The sequence below is a fragment of the Xiphophorus hellerii genome, unplaced genomic scaffold (assembly GCF_003331165.1).
Source record: "Xiphophorus hellerii strain 12219 unplaced genomic scaffold, Xiphophorus_hellerii-4.1 PGA_scaffold_63__1_contigs__length_250000, whole genome shotgun sequence".
Lineage (NCBI taxonomy): Eukaryota > Metazoa > Chordata > Actinopteri > Cyprinodontiformes > Poeciliidae > Xiphophorus > Xiphophorus hellerii.
Window position 1 is genome coordinate 129,743 of NW_022587638.1, and position 17,684 is coordinate 147,426.

A 17,684-nucleotide genomic window follows, 5' to 3' on the forward strand; every position below is an offset into this window, starting at 1 on the left:
GAAACAAAAATAGGACAAGCGGTCAACAAAAAAAAAGCAAACAATGGCTAATAAAAACTAGCGCATGGCGTCAGCCCACCATGGCTCTTCAGCCACTGGTTTCGCTGGCGCAGCGGCAGAACGCATCCCCGGTGGCGGTGGCGTGAGCAGAAGGGCGGGTCTACACGCACTTACACACTCGTCAAAATTCAGCCTATTTAAAGGGTGACCAACAACGACACAGCTTAATCAAATCAATTACCAAAATAAGAAATGATCCAAACTCCAAAATATATTAAAAAACTCAGGAAAAATAGACAAAAATAATTATAATGTGCCCAAAGCACATAACAGTTGTTATTTCATAATTGGTTATTATGTATTTTTTGGTGTAAAGCTGCCTTGCTGCTGAAACCCTGTGTACTAATAAATACCTGCTGCCCCGCTGTCTCTGTCCCCAGCTGGGCCGTCTGGACAGTCTCTGCGCCTACTGGAACGTCAACAGTCCCATGTACTACCGGAGCTCTTGGCAGGACATTGTGGTCAGTCCAGCCCTGCATGTCTGTGTTGATCTGATGAAGCTCATTTCTGTTTATTTTTGGACTCGGAGCCTCCTGTCCCCCGGTTGATCCTGCTCTCCTTTGCAGGACCAGTTGAGGTCAGAGATCAGCAGCAAAGACCAGCAGCTGCCTCACTATCAGTACAGTGAGTTCAGATCTTTGATTAAGAAATGTTGACTCTTTGTGATGTAAGCTGGTGGCCTTATGACCTTTGAACCCTAAACTAAGGGTTTGTGGTGGTAGCAGTATGTTTCAAGTGTCTCCCTGGTTGAATCTATTAACCTGCTTTAGCAGCTTTAGCTGCTCTGCAGTCCAGATTGTCCAGGAAATGACAAAGAGCTCAGAGTTTCACAGAGTTTCCATCTAAAAGTGTTGATGAACAACCTGATTGGAAATCTTTCCCTCCATCTCCATGGAAACACTAAAAGTGTTTCCCACCCCCATGGGCTGCAGAAACGAATGGAAGTTTTAAGGAAATAAATAAATCTTATCTAAGGTGAAACACTGAGTAAATCAAGAATCAAAATGCATTCTGATTATTATTAAGAAATTAAGTAAAGAATATAGCTATGACTCTCCTGGCTAGTCCAGGGAAGTGAAGAAAAGGTAAAAGTATGTTGCTTTTAATATCCACCAGCCCTCTTACAATGATGGGAGAATCCCACCAGTTTCACTTTACTTCACAACTCTGGTATTTGCACCTGCAGACTGTGACCCTGGGTGGTTCAAACCCAGGTCAGAAATACCCTTTATTATGTTTCAGCGAGCTGCCTCCAACATGGAGGGTGCTTTATAGCTAAGTTTGACATAACAGAAACAACAAAGATAGCCACGAAAACATGTGTGTGTGTGTATAAGTCTTCTTAGTTTCAGCTGATTTTAATTCAGTTTTAGAATTTATTTACTACGTACCCAGAAAACAGACATAAGACAGAAAACAGAAATAAGATTTTTGCTTTTCAGGCAATCAGAACTCCGGATTGACTCAGTTCATTTAAAATCCATTTAAGCAAGAAAGTCACAATGGATCATAAGGGATCATAGTGGGTCACAGTGGGTCACAGTGGATCGTAGTCTTTCTGCTTTATAATGATAAATGAAAGTGTGACCATCATTTCATGTGGGGTTGATGAAAAACTGAACGTCTTGTCAGGGTTAGGGTTAGGGTGATCTGTCAAGTCCTTGACAGTCGGAGCTGCTGGTCACTCTTCTTCTCTGTCTAGTCTTCAAGCCGATCTTCGCTTCGGCTAAAATGTGCATCAACCCGAATGCAGAGGCAGAGCTAAAGTCTCCGAAGATGAAGCTGCAGCTGGAGGTCCAGAACATTGGCATCGAGATGACCAAACCTCAGGTGAGGCAAGACACAGCCTGCTGGATCAGGTGGACACAGGTGAGACTACCTTTACCTGTCTGTCCTCCACAGTACCTGAGCATGGTGGAGCTATTGGAGTCCATTGATCTAATGGCAAAGAGCGCTCCTTACAGGAAGTTCAGGCCAGATGTTCCTGTCAGTAAGAACGCCAAAGTCTGGTGGGTTTGCTGTCCCGCTCCATAAGCTCAGACCCAGATAAAACCAGGACCAGACCGTTTACATTGTGGTCTCCTGCTACCTTCAGGTGGAGATACACTTTCAACAGCATCATGGAGGTCCATATCCGACGCCTCAGCCACATGTGGTCCTGGTCCAAGATTCAGCAGCACCGGGAGAGCCTGAAGGTCTACAAGGCTGCCTACAAGAGCAAGCTGCTGTGCCAGAACAAGCCAGGGCCAGACACCGAGAAGCAGATCCAGGTGAGGAAACAGTAAGGGTTGGGTTAAATGTGTGTGAGAAAACTTCCCCCCCTCCATCTCATCTGAACCGGTGGAGTTGAGTTCAGCTGGTTGGGTTTCCTGAAGCAGAAATGGAAACTTGAGGTGGGACCTTCAGGAAGCCCATCCCAGCAGTCTCATACTCACATGAAATGATCTTTGCCATTTCAGACTTTTATTGGATAAATCAAGATGTTTTTCTCAAGATGTTGGTCAACGCGTCCTGAAATGTTCTGTATAAATGTTTTTAGGGTTATTTCTTGTACTTTCAGCCTTTAGCCTGTTTTATTTTTTCTAAATCTTGTTTTAACTGGTATTTGTAATGTATTAAAATTGTTGGATGTCCTTCTGTTTGCTGATGATACTGGTGTTTTATCATCTTTTCAACAGAACTGACTTACAAGAGTCAAAATGTGGTATTTAAAAAAAAAAGTATTTTTATCTGTTAAATATTTTGTTCATAAATACAAACTTATTTAAAAATCTTTAAATTGAAAACGTTTGCAAACACAACATTTATTAGGATGATTACTGAATATAAATTGAGCTGAAGATCATATATACCTTAAAACAAAATAACCAGTTATTTTTGACAATTGTATCAAATATAGCTGCATATATTATATGTTAATGTAATATAATCTGGAGAAATTGATCAGAAATGAACTGAAATCCAGTTAGAATAATAAATGTTAATAGAAATTTAGTGTTTCTGACACAAAAATGGTAAAAGTAACAAATTTTTCTGAATTTGTGTAGTTGCATGTTAGAGGTTAAAAATTAAATGTTTACAAATGACACTAAATAAATTTGAAACTAGAATAAATTAAATGCTTAGAACTATTTGGAAAAAGCTGTTTTAGTTCCGGAGTTAATATTTAGTTCTTATCTTAAGATTTTCAGCAGACTGTTGTAATTAATCTGTTCCATTAATTAAGTTTTATTTGTAAAGGGTCAAGTCACAACAAAAGTCATCTTGAGGCTCTTTACAAAAAATCCTTTCAATTCACTCCAGCCTCCATTCCAGTTGATCCTAGTTATGAAACAGATTATTGTTTTTAAAGTCATTTAAAAAGGTTCTAAGAAAGTTATTGACTTGGAGCCCCAGCAGGGGGCGACAGTCTCCTGCGTTGATTCATTGACTTTAGAGCAATATTCAAAAGAAATTTAGCCATTAAAAATGAAATGGTTCCAAAGGACACAGGTTATGATTGAAATTAGAGGAAAATTAAATGATTAATAATTAGATCTGCTGAATCTTATAATAGATAAAAAGAAGCTGAAATAACAATAAGTAAAAATAGTAATAAAAGACACTGACTGAAGCTGGTCTCTGCTGTGCTTCAGGATCTGGAGAAAACCCTGGATGTGTTCAACATCACTCTGGCCCGTCAGCAAGCCCAGATGGAGGTGATCTTGTAGAAATTAAGGTGATGATGTGTGTTCTCACAGGCCCGGCTTGACTTCAGTGTTCTGCTCCTGCTGTAGGTGATCCGGTCGGGCCAGAAGTTGGCTGGGAAGAAAGCCGGAGGCCAGAAACAAGGAGGAGGCTTTTTCAGTGGCTGGTTTGGGAGGAAGGCTAAGAAAGAGGAACAGGAGGAGGACAAGGAGCCTGAGAGTAAGAGCTGATCTGGACCTACTGGAGAGACCCAAGATTTGGTTCTGAACCGGCAAGTTCTGTTTCAGCTTCGGGTCTGGACCAGCTGATGACGGCTGAGGAGAAGGAAAAACTCTACACAGCTATTGGCTACAGCGGCAGCTCTCACAACCTGGCTTTACCCAAACAGGTAGACTCTCTACCAGGTAGAGACTCTGACAGGTAGAGACTCTGACAGGTAGAGACTCTGACAGGTAGAGACTCTGACAGGTAGAGACTCTGACAGGTAGAGACTCTGACAGGTAGAGAATCTGACAGGTAGAGACTCTGACAGGTAGAGACTCTGACAGGTAGAGAATCTGACAGGTAGAGACTCTGATAGGTAGAGACTCTGACAGGTAGAGACTCTGACAGGTAGAGACTCTGATAGGTAGAGACTCTCTAGAGAGTTTGTTTGAAAAATGTTGATGTTCATTACAGGACAGGCAGAGGAATTCTGTATCAGCGTTGAAAGAGAAAGCTTTTTCTTTTATGGTAGATTGAAAATGGCCGTCGGATTGAGGTTAATGAAGCTGCTTCTTGGTGGAAAATGAGACTTCTGGGACAATGTTCTATGGACAGATGAGAACAAACTAGAAATCTTGAGGAATCCAGATAGCAGGTCAACAGTGACTCCTCATGGTCTGATGCATGGTGGTGGAGGAGTGATGGCTGTCTCCGAGCAGACAGGGACCTCCTCTCTGGACCAAAGTTTTCTAGAGTCCGGTGTGAGTTCATCTGACCAGCAGCTGAAGCTCGGTCCAAACTGCATACTGAACAGAACCAGGATCCAAACACAGCAGCAGATCTAGAACAGAATGGCTGAACGAGAATAGGATCATGGTATTACAATAGCCTAGTCAAAGCCCAGACCTCATCCTCAGGGATCAGAACCTTAATGAAGTGAAACATTGTCCTAAGGTGACCCAGTAACCCGGCCTTCTGTGTTTCAGTACGTCGGTGCCATTATCACCTTCCAGCTGCTCAGAACGTCAGTGACCATCAGAGAGCAGTGCGACGTCCCGGAGATCCTCAACATCCAGATGGTCAACCTGAGCACCAGGATATCCCAGAGACCCGGAGCGCAGGCGTTCAGGTGGGAGCGTTTCCTGTGGAACCCTCTGGCCCGCCTCAGCCAGACTCACACCAGCTGCTTCCTCTTTCAGAGTGGAGGCGGCTCTGGAGCACTGGTACGTCACAGGGCTGCAGCAGCGGGGCGCCGTCCCCTCGCTCATTGCCTCCGTGGGTGATTCTTCATCATCGCTGCTCACCGTGGTGTTTGAGTTGAACCCTGAGGAGAGTTCTGGAGACCAGCTGCTGAAGATCCACTCCCAGCCAGTGGAGATCATCTACGACGCGGTCAGCTGGCCTCTGACTATTATCAATCACTCAATCAGATTCTATCTGTACAGCACATTTCAGCAGCAAGGCATTTCAAAGAGCTTTACATCATAACAAACACAAACACAAAGTCATGCAGCATAGAATCAACTATTAAAATGTTACATTAGGTCAAATGTCATCATTAAATTCGTTGATTACGTTTCAAATAAAACTCTAACCAGCTGGTTTTCAGTCCAGATTAAAGGAAGTCAGTGTTTCAGCTGTTTTACAGTTTCTTGTAAGTTTGTTCCAGATTTGTGGTGCATAGAAGCTGAATGCTGTTTCTCCTCATTTGGTTCTGGTTCTGGATGCAGAGCAGAACCAGAACCAGAACCTGAGGGGTCAAGAAGGTTGATCCAGCAGCAGATCTTTAATGTGTTGTGGTTCTGATCCGTTCAGTGATTTATAAACTAACAGGATTTAAAGTTTATCCTCTGAGCTACAGGGAGCCAGTGGAGGTTCTGGAGAACTGGGTTTATGTCTCTATCCTCCTGGTTCTGGTCAGAACTCCAGCAGCAGCATTCTGGATCAGCTGCAGCTGGAGGATTGATTTGTTGGACAGCTCTACTCTAGCTCAGTAACTCTAGATCTAAAGCTCTAGATCTGTAACTCTAGATTGTTCTAGATAATATCTTCAGTTTCTGTTCAGCTGGAGAAAGTTTTGTCTCATCCACACATTTATCTGTTCTCAGCATTTATTCAGTGAGTGGATGGGGTCAAAGGTCACCTGGTGACATCATAACGTAGAGCTGTGTCATCAGTGTAGTTATGGTAACTGATATTATTTCCTGTTATAACCTGAGCCAGTGGGAGCTTATAGATATTGAATCAGAGGATCCTAGGGTTGAACCTTGGGGAACCCCACATGTGACCTTTGACCTCTGATGAGAAGTTTCCAGTTGAAACAGAGAAATCCCAGTTCTTTATGTCAGATTCAAACCAGTTGAGTTCTGGACCGGAGAGTCCGACCCGACTCTCCAGTCGGTTCAGTAAAATGATCGACACTGAGGTCCAACAGAACCAGAACCAGCTCTGTGGTTCTCCCACTGTCTGTGTTTATATGGATGTCATTGAACCCTTTGACTAGGCCAGTCTCCATGCTGTGGTAACCATGGAAACCAGATTGGAAGGAGTCAAAGCGGCTGGTTTAGTTAGGAAGCTGTTTAACAGTTGAAGCTTTTTCAGTAACTGCTGATGAGTCAGAGGTCAGAGGTCGGCCTGTAATTCTGCAGTAGTGATTTTATCAGAGGTTTGATAACTGCTGGTTTCAAAGCCTGATTAGAGCCAAGAGTTACTGTTTGAATTAATCCTCAGATTTTCTGAATTTTCTCTGAAAAGAATCTGGAAAACTTGTTGCAGGCGTCAGATTGAAGTTCAGGAGGTTCAGTCACTGGAGGGTTTGTGATTCTGTGGACTGTTGCAGATAAAGCTGGAGTTTTGTTCATGTTTTTATGACATCTGCCAAGAAAGCTTCCCTTGCATGTTTTAGTGTTGAGTGATAGTTACCTAGTCTTTCATTATAGATGTCATAATAAATGTGAAGTTGAGTTTTACTCCATTTTTGTTCGGCGCTACGGCAGAGTTGTGTGATTAACAAGGTTAATGCTACTCTGAGACTCTAGGGCAGGGGTCACCAACACGGTGCCCGCGGGCCCCCGGTCGCCCGAGGGGACCTTGTCAGTCGCCCGCAGAGCAAGTTCTAAAAATAGCCATTGTCATTAGGGAGCACTGCCAACAAAATTATTTAATTTATGTTTTTACATTGAATTAATAACATTTGTTTATATTAGAATTTTTTTAAAGCAAATTACAAAAAAGATTTAAAATTAATTGCTTTATGCATAAATTTTTTTTCTATGGTTAAAGTTCAGTACTGCGCAGACGCCTGCAGGATTTTATCGGAGGGCAGCAGCGCCTGCAGCTGTACGGCTGCACCCAACTCTGCCTACCTTAAGATTTTCCTTGAAGTAAAAAAAGAAAATAATAATTTCTGAAAGTTTTATTATCGAACCCTCTTTACAATTCACAAAATTGTGGAGAAAAAAAAAAGATCTTATGTGTCAAAACATCTTGTACGTAGCGCACGTCTGAGTCTGTGGGGGGAGGGGAAGGGCACGCAAAAGCTTAAATCTGATTGGTCAGTTTGCTTTTGTTTATTTTGTGGCTTGGCGCTTTTTCTGTAAGATAAAAATGAATGACAGGAGTTTGAACCTCCCGCAGTTCTAAGAGCGGTTTGGATCCCGGCGGAGCTTTTTTACAGTGTCGGTTCTGGCGGGTCGTCGGTTTCTGAGCTTTTTTGATGTTTCCCGACCTGGAGAGCTGATGGTCACCCGTTAGCTGACATCTGCTGCTCTTCCTGAGCGTCGCGCTAAGACTGCGAGTTAAACAATTTAATCTAGTCGAAACGTTCCCCACAAGAGTAGAAATTAAGCAAACATTGTTGCTTCACCTTCTCCTCCTTTGGACGTCTGACACCACCTGAACCTGGGAATCAACATCCTCCTCTTTCCGTGGATCACACGGGTCGGCTTCGCTTCCATGTCTTTATTATTTAGCATCGTTTGTGTAAAACGAAAAAAAAGGGTGCGCTGCTTTAGTGGTTTAGGTTTGTGCGGCTTTTGTGCGACGCCACATGATGAGAGAGGTGGTTGTGCTCTATCAGGTCAGGTGCAGTGATACTTTTGTACATAACTTCCAATCTGTCAGACAGTTTTTTTCCGACATCTGCTGGTGTCAGCCAGCTGGTGACCCGTCAGCTTTTAAGTTTGTGAAACCACAAAAAAAGCTAATAAACCGGCGACTCGCCAGAACTGCACACTGTAAAAAGTTCAGGTGGGATCTTAGAACTATGGGAGATTCAAACTCCACTCATCATTTTTAGCTCACAGAAAAAGCAAACTGACCAATCAGATTTAAGCTTTCGCGTGCCCTTTGACCCCCACAGACTCACACTGATGTGCGCTACATACAAGATGTTTTGGCACAAAATAACTTTTTCTTCTCTCCACTTCTCTCCACAATTTTGTTAATAGTAAAGAGGGTTGGATAATAACAAAATACAATAACGTTTCTTTTTTTTATTTAAAGTTAAATCTGTTCAGCTGCACCAATCCAGACTCTTCAGTCACTTGTGGGCAATTTAGAATCACACAGAAAATCTCCAAAAGGGAATCAAACTGAAAACTCTGAACTAAGAATTTCTGATCACATAATAGCAATTAACCATAGCTGCATGGTAATTATTACTGATAACTATTGTCAGTAGTCCCTAACATTAATATGATCAGGCAGCATGCAATCATATACCATATACTCTTATTATAATGGCTGAGCCAAGAAAATTTATGTCCGTATCAAACAAGTAGCCCTTCGTGTTACTCTGTACCCGTGAAGTAGCTCCCAGTCTCAAAAAGGTTGGTGACCCCTGCTCTAGGGGGTGCTGCTGAGACAAATATTTAGATCTGAACAGCATATTGGTCTCACTTTTGATGGCGCCCATCAGGAAACAAGACTGTCTACATTGAGTCACACTTCAATGGCAAATACAGTTTTTAATCTGTGAAGATCACATGAAAAATGGATATTAAGGTCTAAATACTTTTAACATCTTCTGATCAGAGCTGTTAAATTTATGACAGCTCAGGATTTCCCCGTCTTCGCCAGGTTCACTGTTGGTTTTTGGGTTCTGATACTAGATGTTCACATAATCAGAACCTCCATCGTTTTGTCAGCTTCTTATTCCTGAGTTGGAAAACTAGAGCAGAGGAAGATCATCAGTAGGTCAGAAGAGTGTTTTCACTTTTATGGGGCCAGCTGGGCATCAGCTCCGTGGTTCTGCCACCTCAACCATCTGTAGTCTGGAGAAACAGTCCAACACCAGCCCTCTGAGGTCTGTTTCCCGGCTTTCAGGTCCATTCAGAACCAGACGACGGTTAAAGCGTCAGGGCGCTGGGCGCGGCTGTAGTCCGGTTGTCCTGGGTTCGATTCCTTGTCTGGGCTCTAGTGGTCAATTAACACCACTAAAACATCTCAGTAAAGATTTGTAAAGAATGGAGGGAGATCCAGTTTCTCTTCAGTGGCGTCAGAACCTCAAAAGATTCATTTCAGCCAATCAAAGGCAGACTTGGGCCAGTCAGTCAGTTACAAAGGAACCTTTCTGTGTGACAAGGGAACAAACTGCCTCACTTTCATTGAATATAATTATAGCAGTTCAGATCCGTTTAGCAGAACATTTCAGGGTCTTTCAATTGCTGCTGCTTTGAAGGGACCTGAAGGAGAGCGGATTCCTAGGGTGAAAGGTCAAGTCTGTGTTCAGTGCTGCTGACCAGCTCGTCACGATGTGTACGCTCCATGTTGGCCTGCTTCTCCTTGTTGTGGAAATTTTCTTTAACAAAGTGAGCAAAAACCAGAGAACCAGAGGAAGAATTTCTATAATCTTAATCAGTATTTATTCAAATGTTTTTCAGTGTTGCCAGATTCTGAGGGAGTTTGGTAATCTACTTGGTTGCTAAACAGATTGCAAGCATACGCATCTTCTTTTATAAGGGAAATTGAACATTCAAGGACTGTCATGAGGTGCAGGCAAAGAAACGATTTAAAAACTTTATTGTAATACGGAGGCCAGAGAAACAGCTTAAGAAGACTGTCCCATGAGCACATGCACTATACTGTTATGCATTGTTTTACTCATAATCATGGTAACCTTCAAATTTTCCACTACATCCTCCAGGTGACTGTCAACAGTATGGTGGACTTCTTCAAGACGGGGAAAGGCGTGGACCTGGAGGTCCTGACGTCGGCCACGCTGTCCAAACTGGAGGAGATCAAAGAGAAGACGGCTACAGGTGAGACCGGCACCAAGACGCTGGATCAGAGCAGCTGGGCCCACAGTCAGTCTGTGCTTGGTTCTGGTCTTTGCAGGTTTGTCTCACATCATTGAAACACGGAAGGTCCTGGATCTGAAGATCGACCTGAAACCGTCGTACCTGATCGTACCAAAGTCCGGCTTTTACAGCAGCGAGTCAGACCTGCTAATCGTGGACTTCGGTAGCTTCCAGGTCAGCTTGGTTTGCCTCTGAATTTGTTGAAATGTCTCCATGTTTCCTGAGTTTTAAACATCTTTAGTCAGAGTTCAGGGCCGTTTGGTCCAAACCAAACGCTCCATTCTTGCTGAGAGACCCGGGATGTGTTGCAGCTGTACAGCGTGGACCAGAGCAGTCGGAGTTCATCGTCCTCCTCGTCTCTGGAGGAGATCATGGATCGAGCCTATGAGCGGTACGACGTGGAGCTGAGGAGGGTCCAGCTGCTCTACAGCAAGTCAGGTCAGAGGTCACACAGCAGGTCAGCTTCAGATTCAGTTGATGCAGATGATTTGAGGCAGCAAACCGCTTTCAGGAGAGGCCTGGAAGACGGCACGGCTGCAGAGTTCCTCGGCGCAGCACGTCCTGCGGCCCATGGACCTCACGCTGCACCTGGCCAAGTGCATGGTGGAAAAGGACGTCCGCATGCCCAGGTATGACCCCCGACCCCGCCTCGCTGCCCGGCTCCGATGCTGAAGCCGTTTCCTGTGCGCAGGTTCAAGGTGTCTGGCGAGCTGCCGCTCATGCATGTCAGAATCTCAGACCGGAAGATCCAGAACGTCGTGGATCTGGTGGAGAGCGTCCCGCTGCCCACGGCCGGCTCGGCTCCTTCCACCCCCACTGAGAAGGTCAGCTGTCCTAGTCCAATCCCTGAACCCCCAGTGCATCATTCACTGCAGCTGTTTGTGAAACTGTGACTTCTAAAATTATTAACATGAAAACTGGAGGAGAAGAAAGAGTTTAGATGAGAAAAAACATTCAGGGAAACAGAAATAACTGTTTATATATGTGACACAAAACTGAACAAATATCTAAAGTAGCTTCTGATTGAGACATCTCAGGCGTTGCCGTTGGCGACAACGCGTCCTCTGGCTCAGAGTCTCGGCCCCGCCTTCCTGGACGCTTTCGAGACAGGTGAGCTGCTGCTTCGCTCCGACCCTGGACCTGGACAGGACGCCGTCTCACCATCCGTCCGTCTGTCCTCCAGACTCTGAAGACGACGGCGGTGAGAAGCTGACGGATCTCCAGCGGTCGGCTGAGGAGGAACTCGTCAACGTTCACTTCCAGTTTGAGCTCAGAGAGGTCAGCTGGTGCTGCTGGGTGGTTGGGCTGAGGTGGCTGATGGGGTCGGCGTGGGGTGACCTCTGACCTCGTGTCTTCAGGTTCTGCTGGAGCTGACCCGGCAGGAGGACCAGGAAAAGACGGTTCTGTCCTTCAACGTCTCCCAACTCGGAGCCGAGGGGAAAATGCGAAGCTTCGATCAGAGCGTCACCGCGTACCTGCGGCGCTTTGCCGTCGACTACCGTGATGTTCCAGGTGAGCTGCCTGCTGACGCAGCAGGTTCTGGCAGATACTGGCTGATTCTGGCAGGTACTGGCTGGTACTGGCTGGTTCTGGCTGGTTCTGGCTGGTACCGGCTGGTACTGGCTGGTTCTGGCTGGTTCTGGCTGGTACCGGCAGGTTCTGGCTGGTACTGGCTGGTTCTGGCTGGTACCGGCTGGTTCTGGCTGGTACCGGCTGGTTCTGGCTGGTTCTGGCTGGTACCGGCAGGTTCTGGCTGGTACTGACAGGTTCTGGTTCTTACTGACTAAGTTCAACAAAAGTTCAGATTTTTTTTCCGGACATTGAGTAAATCTTTTGGACCTTTCTGCCTGAAGTGAAGTTGGAGCCGAAATATCAAAGCAGAGAAAATAAAGTTCCTCTCAGTTTCATGATGCAAAGTTGGAACAAAGACGAGATCTCGGTTTGGTTTTGGCCGACCCGATTGTTTCTTCGGCCGGTTCGGAACAAGACGACTGTGTATGGTTCTCTAAACATCATGAAGCTGTTTGTTCCGGAGCTTCTGACCCGGTTCTGCTTTGGGTCCTGTTGGACAGAAAGATTCTTCTCCCAGCACACCTGGGTGTGACCTTTGACCTCACCCTCTACGGCTCAGTTAAAGTCCCGACCTTGTCGGGCACGCCCCCACATCCGTCTCGCCTGAATGTCTGGAGCTGCTGACCTTCCTCAGCTTGGAGCCCAGAAGAGTCCGGGTCCAGAACCGGATCTTTGGCTCTGACTCTTGTGAAGCGGCTCACTGTCTCAGCGTTGGTTGAATCTGGTGTGTTTGTTGTTTGACCTTTCAGGGGGCAGCGCTCCTCTCCACCTCATCAGCTCCTCCCAGCAGCAGGACTCCAACCTGCTGAAGGTGGAGTTCATCAAGGTGAGCTGACCATCCCTCAGGTGTGCTTGGAGTGATTTACTGTGGGAGGAGCAAAGGACTCGTGGGGGGCTAACAGCTAGGTGGGAGGAGCTAACACTCTGTAGCAGGTTCTGACTGCTCTGTGTCACTGCAGGCCGACCCCAACGGTCCCAGTTTCCAGACTCTGTTCAGCAACACGGAGCAGATGCTGAAGGTGGGTTTTAGTGCTTCACGGTTTCCAGGCAGGTGCCGGTCGGTATCCAGGTGTTACACTTGGTTTTGCTGTTCCAGGTGGAAGTTTCCTCTCTGGACTTCCTGCTTCACACCAAGGCTCTGCTCGCGACCATTAGCTACCTGAACAACGCTGTCCCACTGCGGCTCAGCGCCACGCGGGACCAGGACGCTGAGAAGCAGGTCCAGAAGACACAGCAGAGTCGGACAGGTGAGTCTGGATCCCACAGATGGCTCTCAATAAACTCTAATTTCATCAACCAGTTTATTTTACTATTAAACTCATATTAAGGTTCATTGCACCCACAGGTAAACCCTCAACTATTCATATTCCGGTCAGGTTTAAAATAATGGTTTAATTTGAATAACGTTATATGAACATTGTTCCTCTGTGGAGAGATGGAACATTAGCAGGCTGTTAGCATGGACAAGTCAAAGGTCGTCAGTGTTTCCCCGGTGATTATCTAAGGGCCCCGCCAACGACACCACCCCCGCTATGGAGACTCGTCTATCTCAGCTCTCTGAACTCGTTTTGCAGCTGAAGCCTTCACCTGAGCACAACGCAGCGCACGCCAAGCCACATCGCTAGCTCAGCGAGTGGGAGCCCATTGCAAACTTTCAAAAGCGCCAAAACCAAAGTTGACCGAAGCTGAATGAAAACACACCTTTCTACTCACACATGCTGGGTCAGGTACGCTAACACGCGGGTGAACCTGCGCTCCATGTGGTCGAGGTCCAGGTAGCTTCCCCTGACATGCAGCAAAAGTATAATGGATGTCTGAGGGGAAATGGCCTCCACTGCCCCGAGGTAAAACACCTGGGTGGACCTAGCCCCGCCTTCCAGGCGCAGCTCCTCCCCCACTCAGCTCCTTCAGACTAGCCAGCAGCAATTAGCAAACAGCTGCTGAGCTCATTATAGGAGCTGCTGCTCAGAGCAACGCTGGTAAGAACATTAAAGGGTTAATAGAGGAGCCATGTTGGGATGACTTCCTGGAGGCGGAGCTTCAGGAAGAGCAGCAGCTTCTTAAAGAGACAGAGGCCCATTTTCAAGGCACTAAATGAAGTCAAACTGCTTGTGTCATATTTAGTATGTGTAGTGTTTGTGTACCAGCTGAATGTAACATATTTACTGGATTTCTCTATAAAAAACAGCAATAGGTATTTTGTTCCATATAACACAGTAGGAGTGTAACAGGTAAACCTTCTATGGATGAAACTCGACTAAAAAGCCACCTGTTTAGGATTGTATTTGAAATGTAATCAATTACAAATTTATTGATGGAACTTGACTTAATGTGGTGTTTTGATTGTTGATTCTATGTTTCATTGTGTTTCTGTGTTTGATATGATGTAAAGCTCTTTGAAATGCCTTGCTGCTGAAATGTGCTATACAAATAACATTTGATTTGATTTTGATGTAAATTGGCACTAAAAACAAAAAACTTCCCCTTTAATCCCAAATGTTTTTATCACCCAGAAAATCATTATAATTAATCTTTTCCACAAATTACGTGGAATAAAACTTTGTTCAGCACTGATCCTCAGTTTTCCCACTGCTGCTTTTTCTAACACAAGTTTCTCCTTCCACTAAACTTCAGTATGTGTGTGGGCGTGCGTGTGTGCGTGCTGCTCTGTAGAGTCTAAAGGCAGTAAAGATGGCGGCTGCATCTTCAGCTTCAGGCTCTTCGCCATGTTGGGCTGTTTCCATGTTGAGGTGTGCGATGACCATTGCAGCATCGCTGACATCAGAGTCCAGGGTATGAATCACTTCCTGTCAGCTGACTTCCTGTCGGAGGACCGACCTAACTTAAGCCATGTCGCCTCCTCTCAGGCGTCGACGCCTCGGTGTTTGTGCAGGCGAAGGAGACGGAGGTGTTCGCCCGCCTCAGAGACATCGTGGTGATGGACGCAAACCCCAAGACCGTCCACAAGAAGGTCGGCGAGACACGGGGACGGGACGCTGTCTGTCTGTCTGCTGAGGCTGCAGCGAGCAGCAACAGGAAGTGATGTAACCTTCTTCCATCCCACAGGCCGTGTCCATCGTAGGCGAGGAGGTGTTCAGCTTCAAGCTGTCCTTGTTTCCGGGGGCGACGCAGGGGGACGGATACAGAGACATGTCAAAGGTGGACGGGAAGGTCACCTTGAGTCTGGGCTGCATCCAGATCGTCTACCTGCACAAGTTCTTCATGTCCCTGCTGGTCAGCAGCCGCAGCAACACACACACACACACACACACCCCCACACACACACACACACACAAACACACCCCCACCCACCCACACACACACACACACGCCTTCAGGTTCGGTGTGTAAACCTGGCCGGTTCTGCTCAGACTGTTGGACTTGATGAAAAATGATCAGCAGGATTTAACCTAGATCTGTTCCCATGGCAACGCAGCCAGTCACCCAGTCTATGTTCGCTTCGTTCTGATTGGTCGGTTTAAATGGCGTTGGTTGTGAGAAGTTAGTGAATAATCGGGCCTCGGAACTGGGAAAGTTCACATAAACTGGACGGTTTCCAGTAGCACCAGCTTCTAATCATAGTTTATGCGTTTCTGACCGAGTTGAGGTCAAAGGTTAGGGCCTGATTCTGCCATTAAAGCTAGTTGAGATGTTTGCTGGACCGTTGGCTGGTTCAGATTTACTTCATCCAGCCACACAGCCTGATGCTGCCACTACCATGCTTAAGGTTTAAAAGTCTCACTTAGCTTCCTCTAAATATCTTGTCCAAGCAGCTCTGTGTTTGTCTCTTGGGACCATCAGCAGCCTCTCTCTCTGAAAAGCAATCAATCAATCAATCAATCAATGAACATGGTGAAACTAGTTTCACTTTGGAAAATGATCCTGGTCTTCTACCAGCTAATGGTTCCTGACATTCTCAGTGACTGAACTTACCTTTCCAAATGAGGAGTCAGTTTGGGATTGTTTGTGTAGCACTACTTAATGTACTAAGGGACTAGATGGCATATAATATCAGAAGACTAAATTCATCTACTGGAGCTGTTGTCAGTAATCAATAAAAACAATACAAAAGAATAACTGCTTTCGATACCGTGTATTTTATAGAAGGGAAAATTAAAATGACCACCACAAGACACAAAACATACAGTACAGACCAAAAGTTTGGTCTGACCAAATGTGTGTCTGAATGACACACATTTGAAAAGTCCATGGTTCGATTGTCCAGTTATTTGAGGTGAAAATGTCCAAGCACAGTTTGTTTCCAATGGAGAAAAGATGAATAATGGATTGTGTGTCTGTATGATGAGATGGAGGGGAAACCAGTACAGACCATCAGCCTCCTACCAGTCCAGTATGGAGTGAATTTCAGGTTCTCTTGGCTCCAGCCAGTTGTCAGAAGCTCGCCATCCTTTAACCCTAACAGGGTCACCTGGCCTGTATTGAAATAAACAGGACCAGTAAATTACCAGCCTGCTAGTTAACTAGACTTGTTTCAGTTATTATATACAGAAATAAATGCAATTATATCCACCATCTAATCTTTCAGACAAAATAAAGATATCAGCATTTATCTCATTATCTTTAACACATATATTGAATTTAAGAAGTTAAATCATGTGACAATTGATGATCAAACAATTAGCATTGGCTACCAACATGCTAAACAAAACAACATTGTGTTCACTTCTCACCAATTCCATATATAGTTCAGTTCATGACAGCTTCATGGCTCCAAGCTCACTGTGTATTCAGATCTACATGATTTTTATGTTGAGTTTTAAAAGTGCATAATAAACAAAAAGATGAACTAATTGTTTGGAAGCACAAACCTGTAGCTCCTTTGTCTCCAGCTCTCCCCCTCACACCTGACTGGGAAAACTGGAGCAGGCCTGATTAACCACTCCAGACGCAGTGATTGGCTGAATTCACTGTGTAAATGACTGTCACTCTAACCAATGGAGCAGCAAAGGCAAGATTAAAGGCAGTTTTTACCCTGGGTTACAGCTTGGGGTCATTTGAGGTCAGCTTGGGGTCATTTGGGGTCGGTTATGGTATTTTGTTGCAATTTTGGCAGGTTTGGTCTTCTGTAGACACATCAGAAAACTTCACTGCAGTTTTAGAAATATTCCTCCATGGATGCCGCCTGTGTGGGCCAGGAACAGGCAACAGGAAGCAGTAGTAACGGTGATGTCATTTCCTGAGCTGAAGGAAGCAATGAATGCAGCCTGCAGGCACCTTTCAGATTTAGATGTAGGTTAAAGCTTGAATGTTTCGTGTCTGTTCTCTGTTGCATGTTCTCCTCACCTGTTGTTGTCTCTAATGTCTTCTGTCTTGTTGGTGTGTTTTGTCCTTACAGGCTTCCTTTAGCTTTCAGTACCCGTCAGCTGATGAGGTACAGCATCCAGCATGCAGCTCTGAACTGCATCAAACCTCCTGCTTTACCCCCTTGCACCCTCAGCTCTCCTCTGAACTCATCTGGTTTAAGGTCCCTGTGACCTGGTTTACCCCATCCTGAACTCAAGTTAACCTGGACCCATTTGGACTCACAAGGAGAACCCAACATTAGCAAACTGGAAGTATCTAACCAACCTGCGTGCAGGTGGTGGTGCAGACGTTGCACCACCCAGGCTTTGTCATCATGAACACCTGCAGTTCGTAACACGACTAAAGCAGAAGTTCTGTTGGACCTCTTAAGGTTCTGATAAGGAATCTGAGTCCAATCTGCTGTTTCTTTCTGAAGGTCAGGAGGTGGAGCCAGTTAGATCCAATAACTCCTAAAACTGGTTGGAGATTTGAACAATTCTGAACCTGCTGTTAGAGAAACCCGGGCCGTTTGGTTCTGATTTGGTCAGAACAGGAAGT

The 17,684-nt window shown here is 45.4% G+C and overlaps 1 protein-coding gene across 9 annotated transcripts in view; it reads left to right on the forward strand.

Annotated features, from left to right (window-relative positions):
• Positions 1-17,684, forward strand: part of vps13c (vacuolar protein sorting 13 homolog C) — a 95,999-nt gene that overhangs the window by 41,870 nt on the left and 36,445 nt on the right. For 7 of the 9 annotated variants that reach the window (XM_032557343.1, XM_032557349.1, XM_032557346.1 and 4 more), the window contains 25 exons: positions 441-521; positions 627-684; positions 1,763-1,890; positions 1,963-2,069; positions 2,156-2,330; positions 3,696-3,758; positions 3,837-3,966; positions 4,035-4,135; positions 4,938-5,080; positions 5,151-5,343; positions 10,097-10,211; positions 10,288-10,424; positions 10,562-10,688; positions 10,762-10,879; positions 10,942-11,074; positions 11,288-11,360; positions 11,434-11,528; positions 11,609-11,762; positions 12,572-12,648; positions 12,782-12,841; positions 12,919-13,069; positions 14,496-14,615; positions 14,690-14,793; positions 14,889-15,056; positions 17,179-17,214. In XM_032557343.1, the coding sequence (XP_032413234.1) occupies positions 441-521; positions 627-684; positions 1,763-1,890; positions 1,963-2,069; positions 2,156-2,330; positions 3,696-3,758; positions 3,837-3,966; positions 4,035-4,135; positions 4,938-5,080; positions 5,151-5,343; positions 10,097-10,211; positions 10,288-10,424; positions 10,562-10,688; positions 10,762-10,879; positions 10,942-11,074; positions 11,288-11,360; positions 11,434-11,528; positions 11,609-11,762; positions 12,572-12,648; positions 12,782-12,841; positions 12,919-13,069; positions 14,496-14,615; positions 14,690-14,793; positions 14,889-15,056; positions 17,179-17,214 (2,847 nt within the window). The remainder of the gene's footprint in view (positions 1-440; positions 522-626; positions 685-1,762; positions 1,891-1,962; positions 2,070-2,155; positions 2,331-3,695; positions 3,759-3,836; positions 3,967-4,034; positions 4,136-4,937; positions 5,081-5,150; positions 5,344-10,096; positions 10,212-10,287; positions 10,425-10,561; positions 10,689-10,761; positions 10,880-10,941; positions 11,075-11,287; positions 11,361-11,433; positions 11,529-11,608; positions 11,763-12,571; positions 12,649-12,781; positions 12,842-12,918; positions 13,070-14,495; positions 14,616-14,689; positions 14,794-14,888; positions 15,057-17,178; positions 17,215-17,684) is intronic. The other 2 variants (XM_032557347.1, XM_032557352.1) reach the window with 1 other exon arrangement.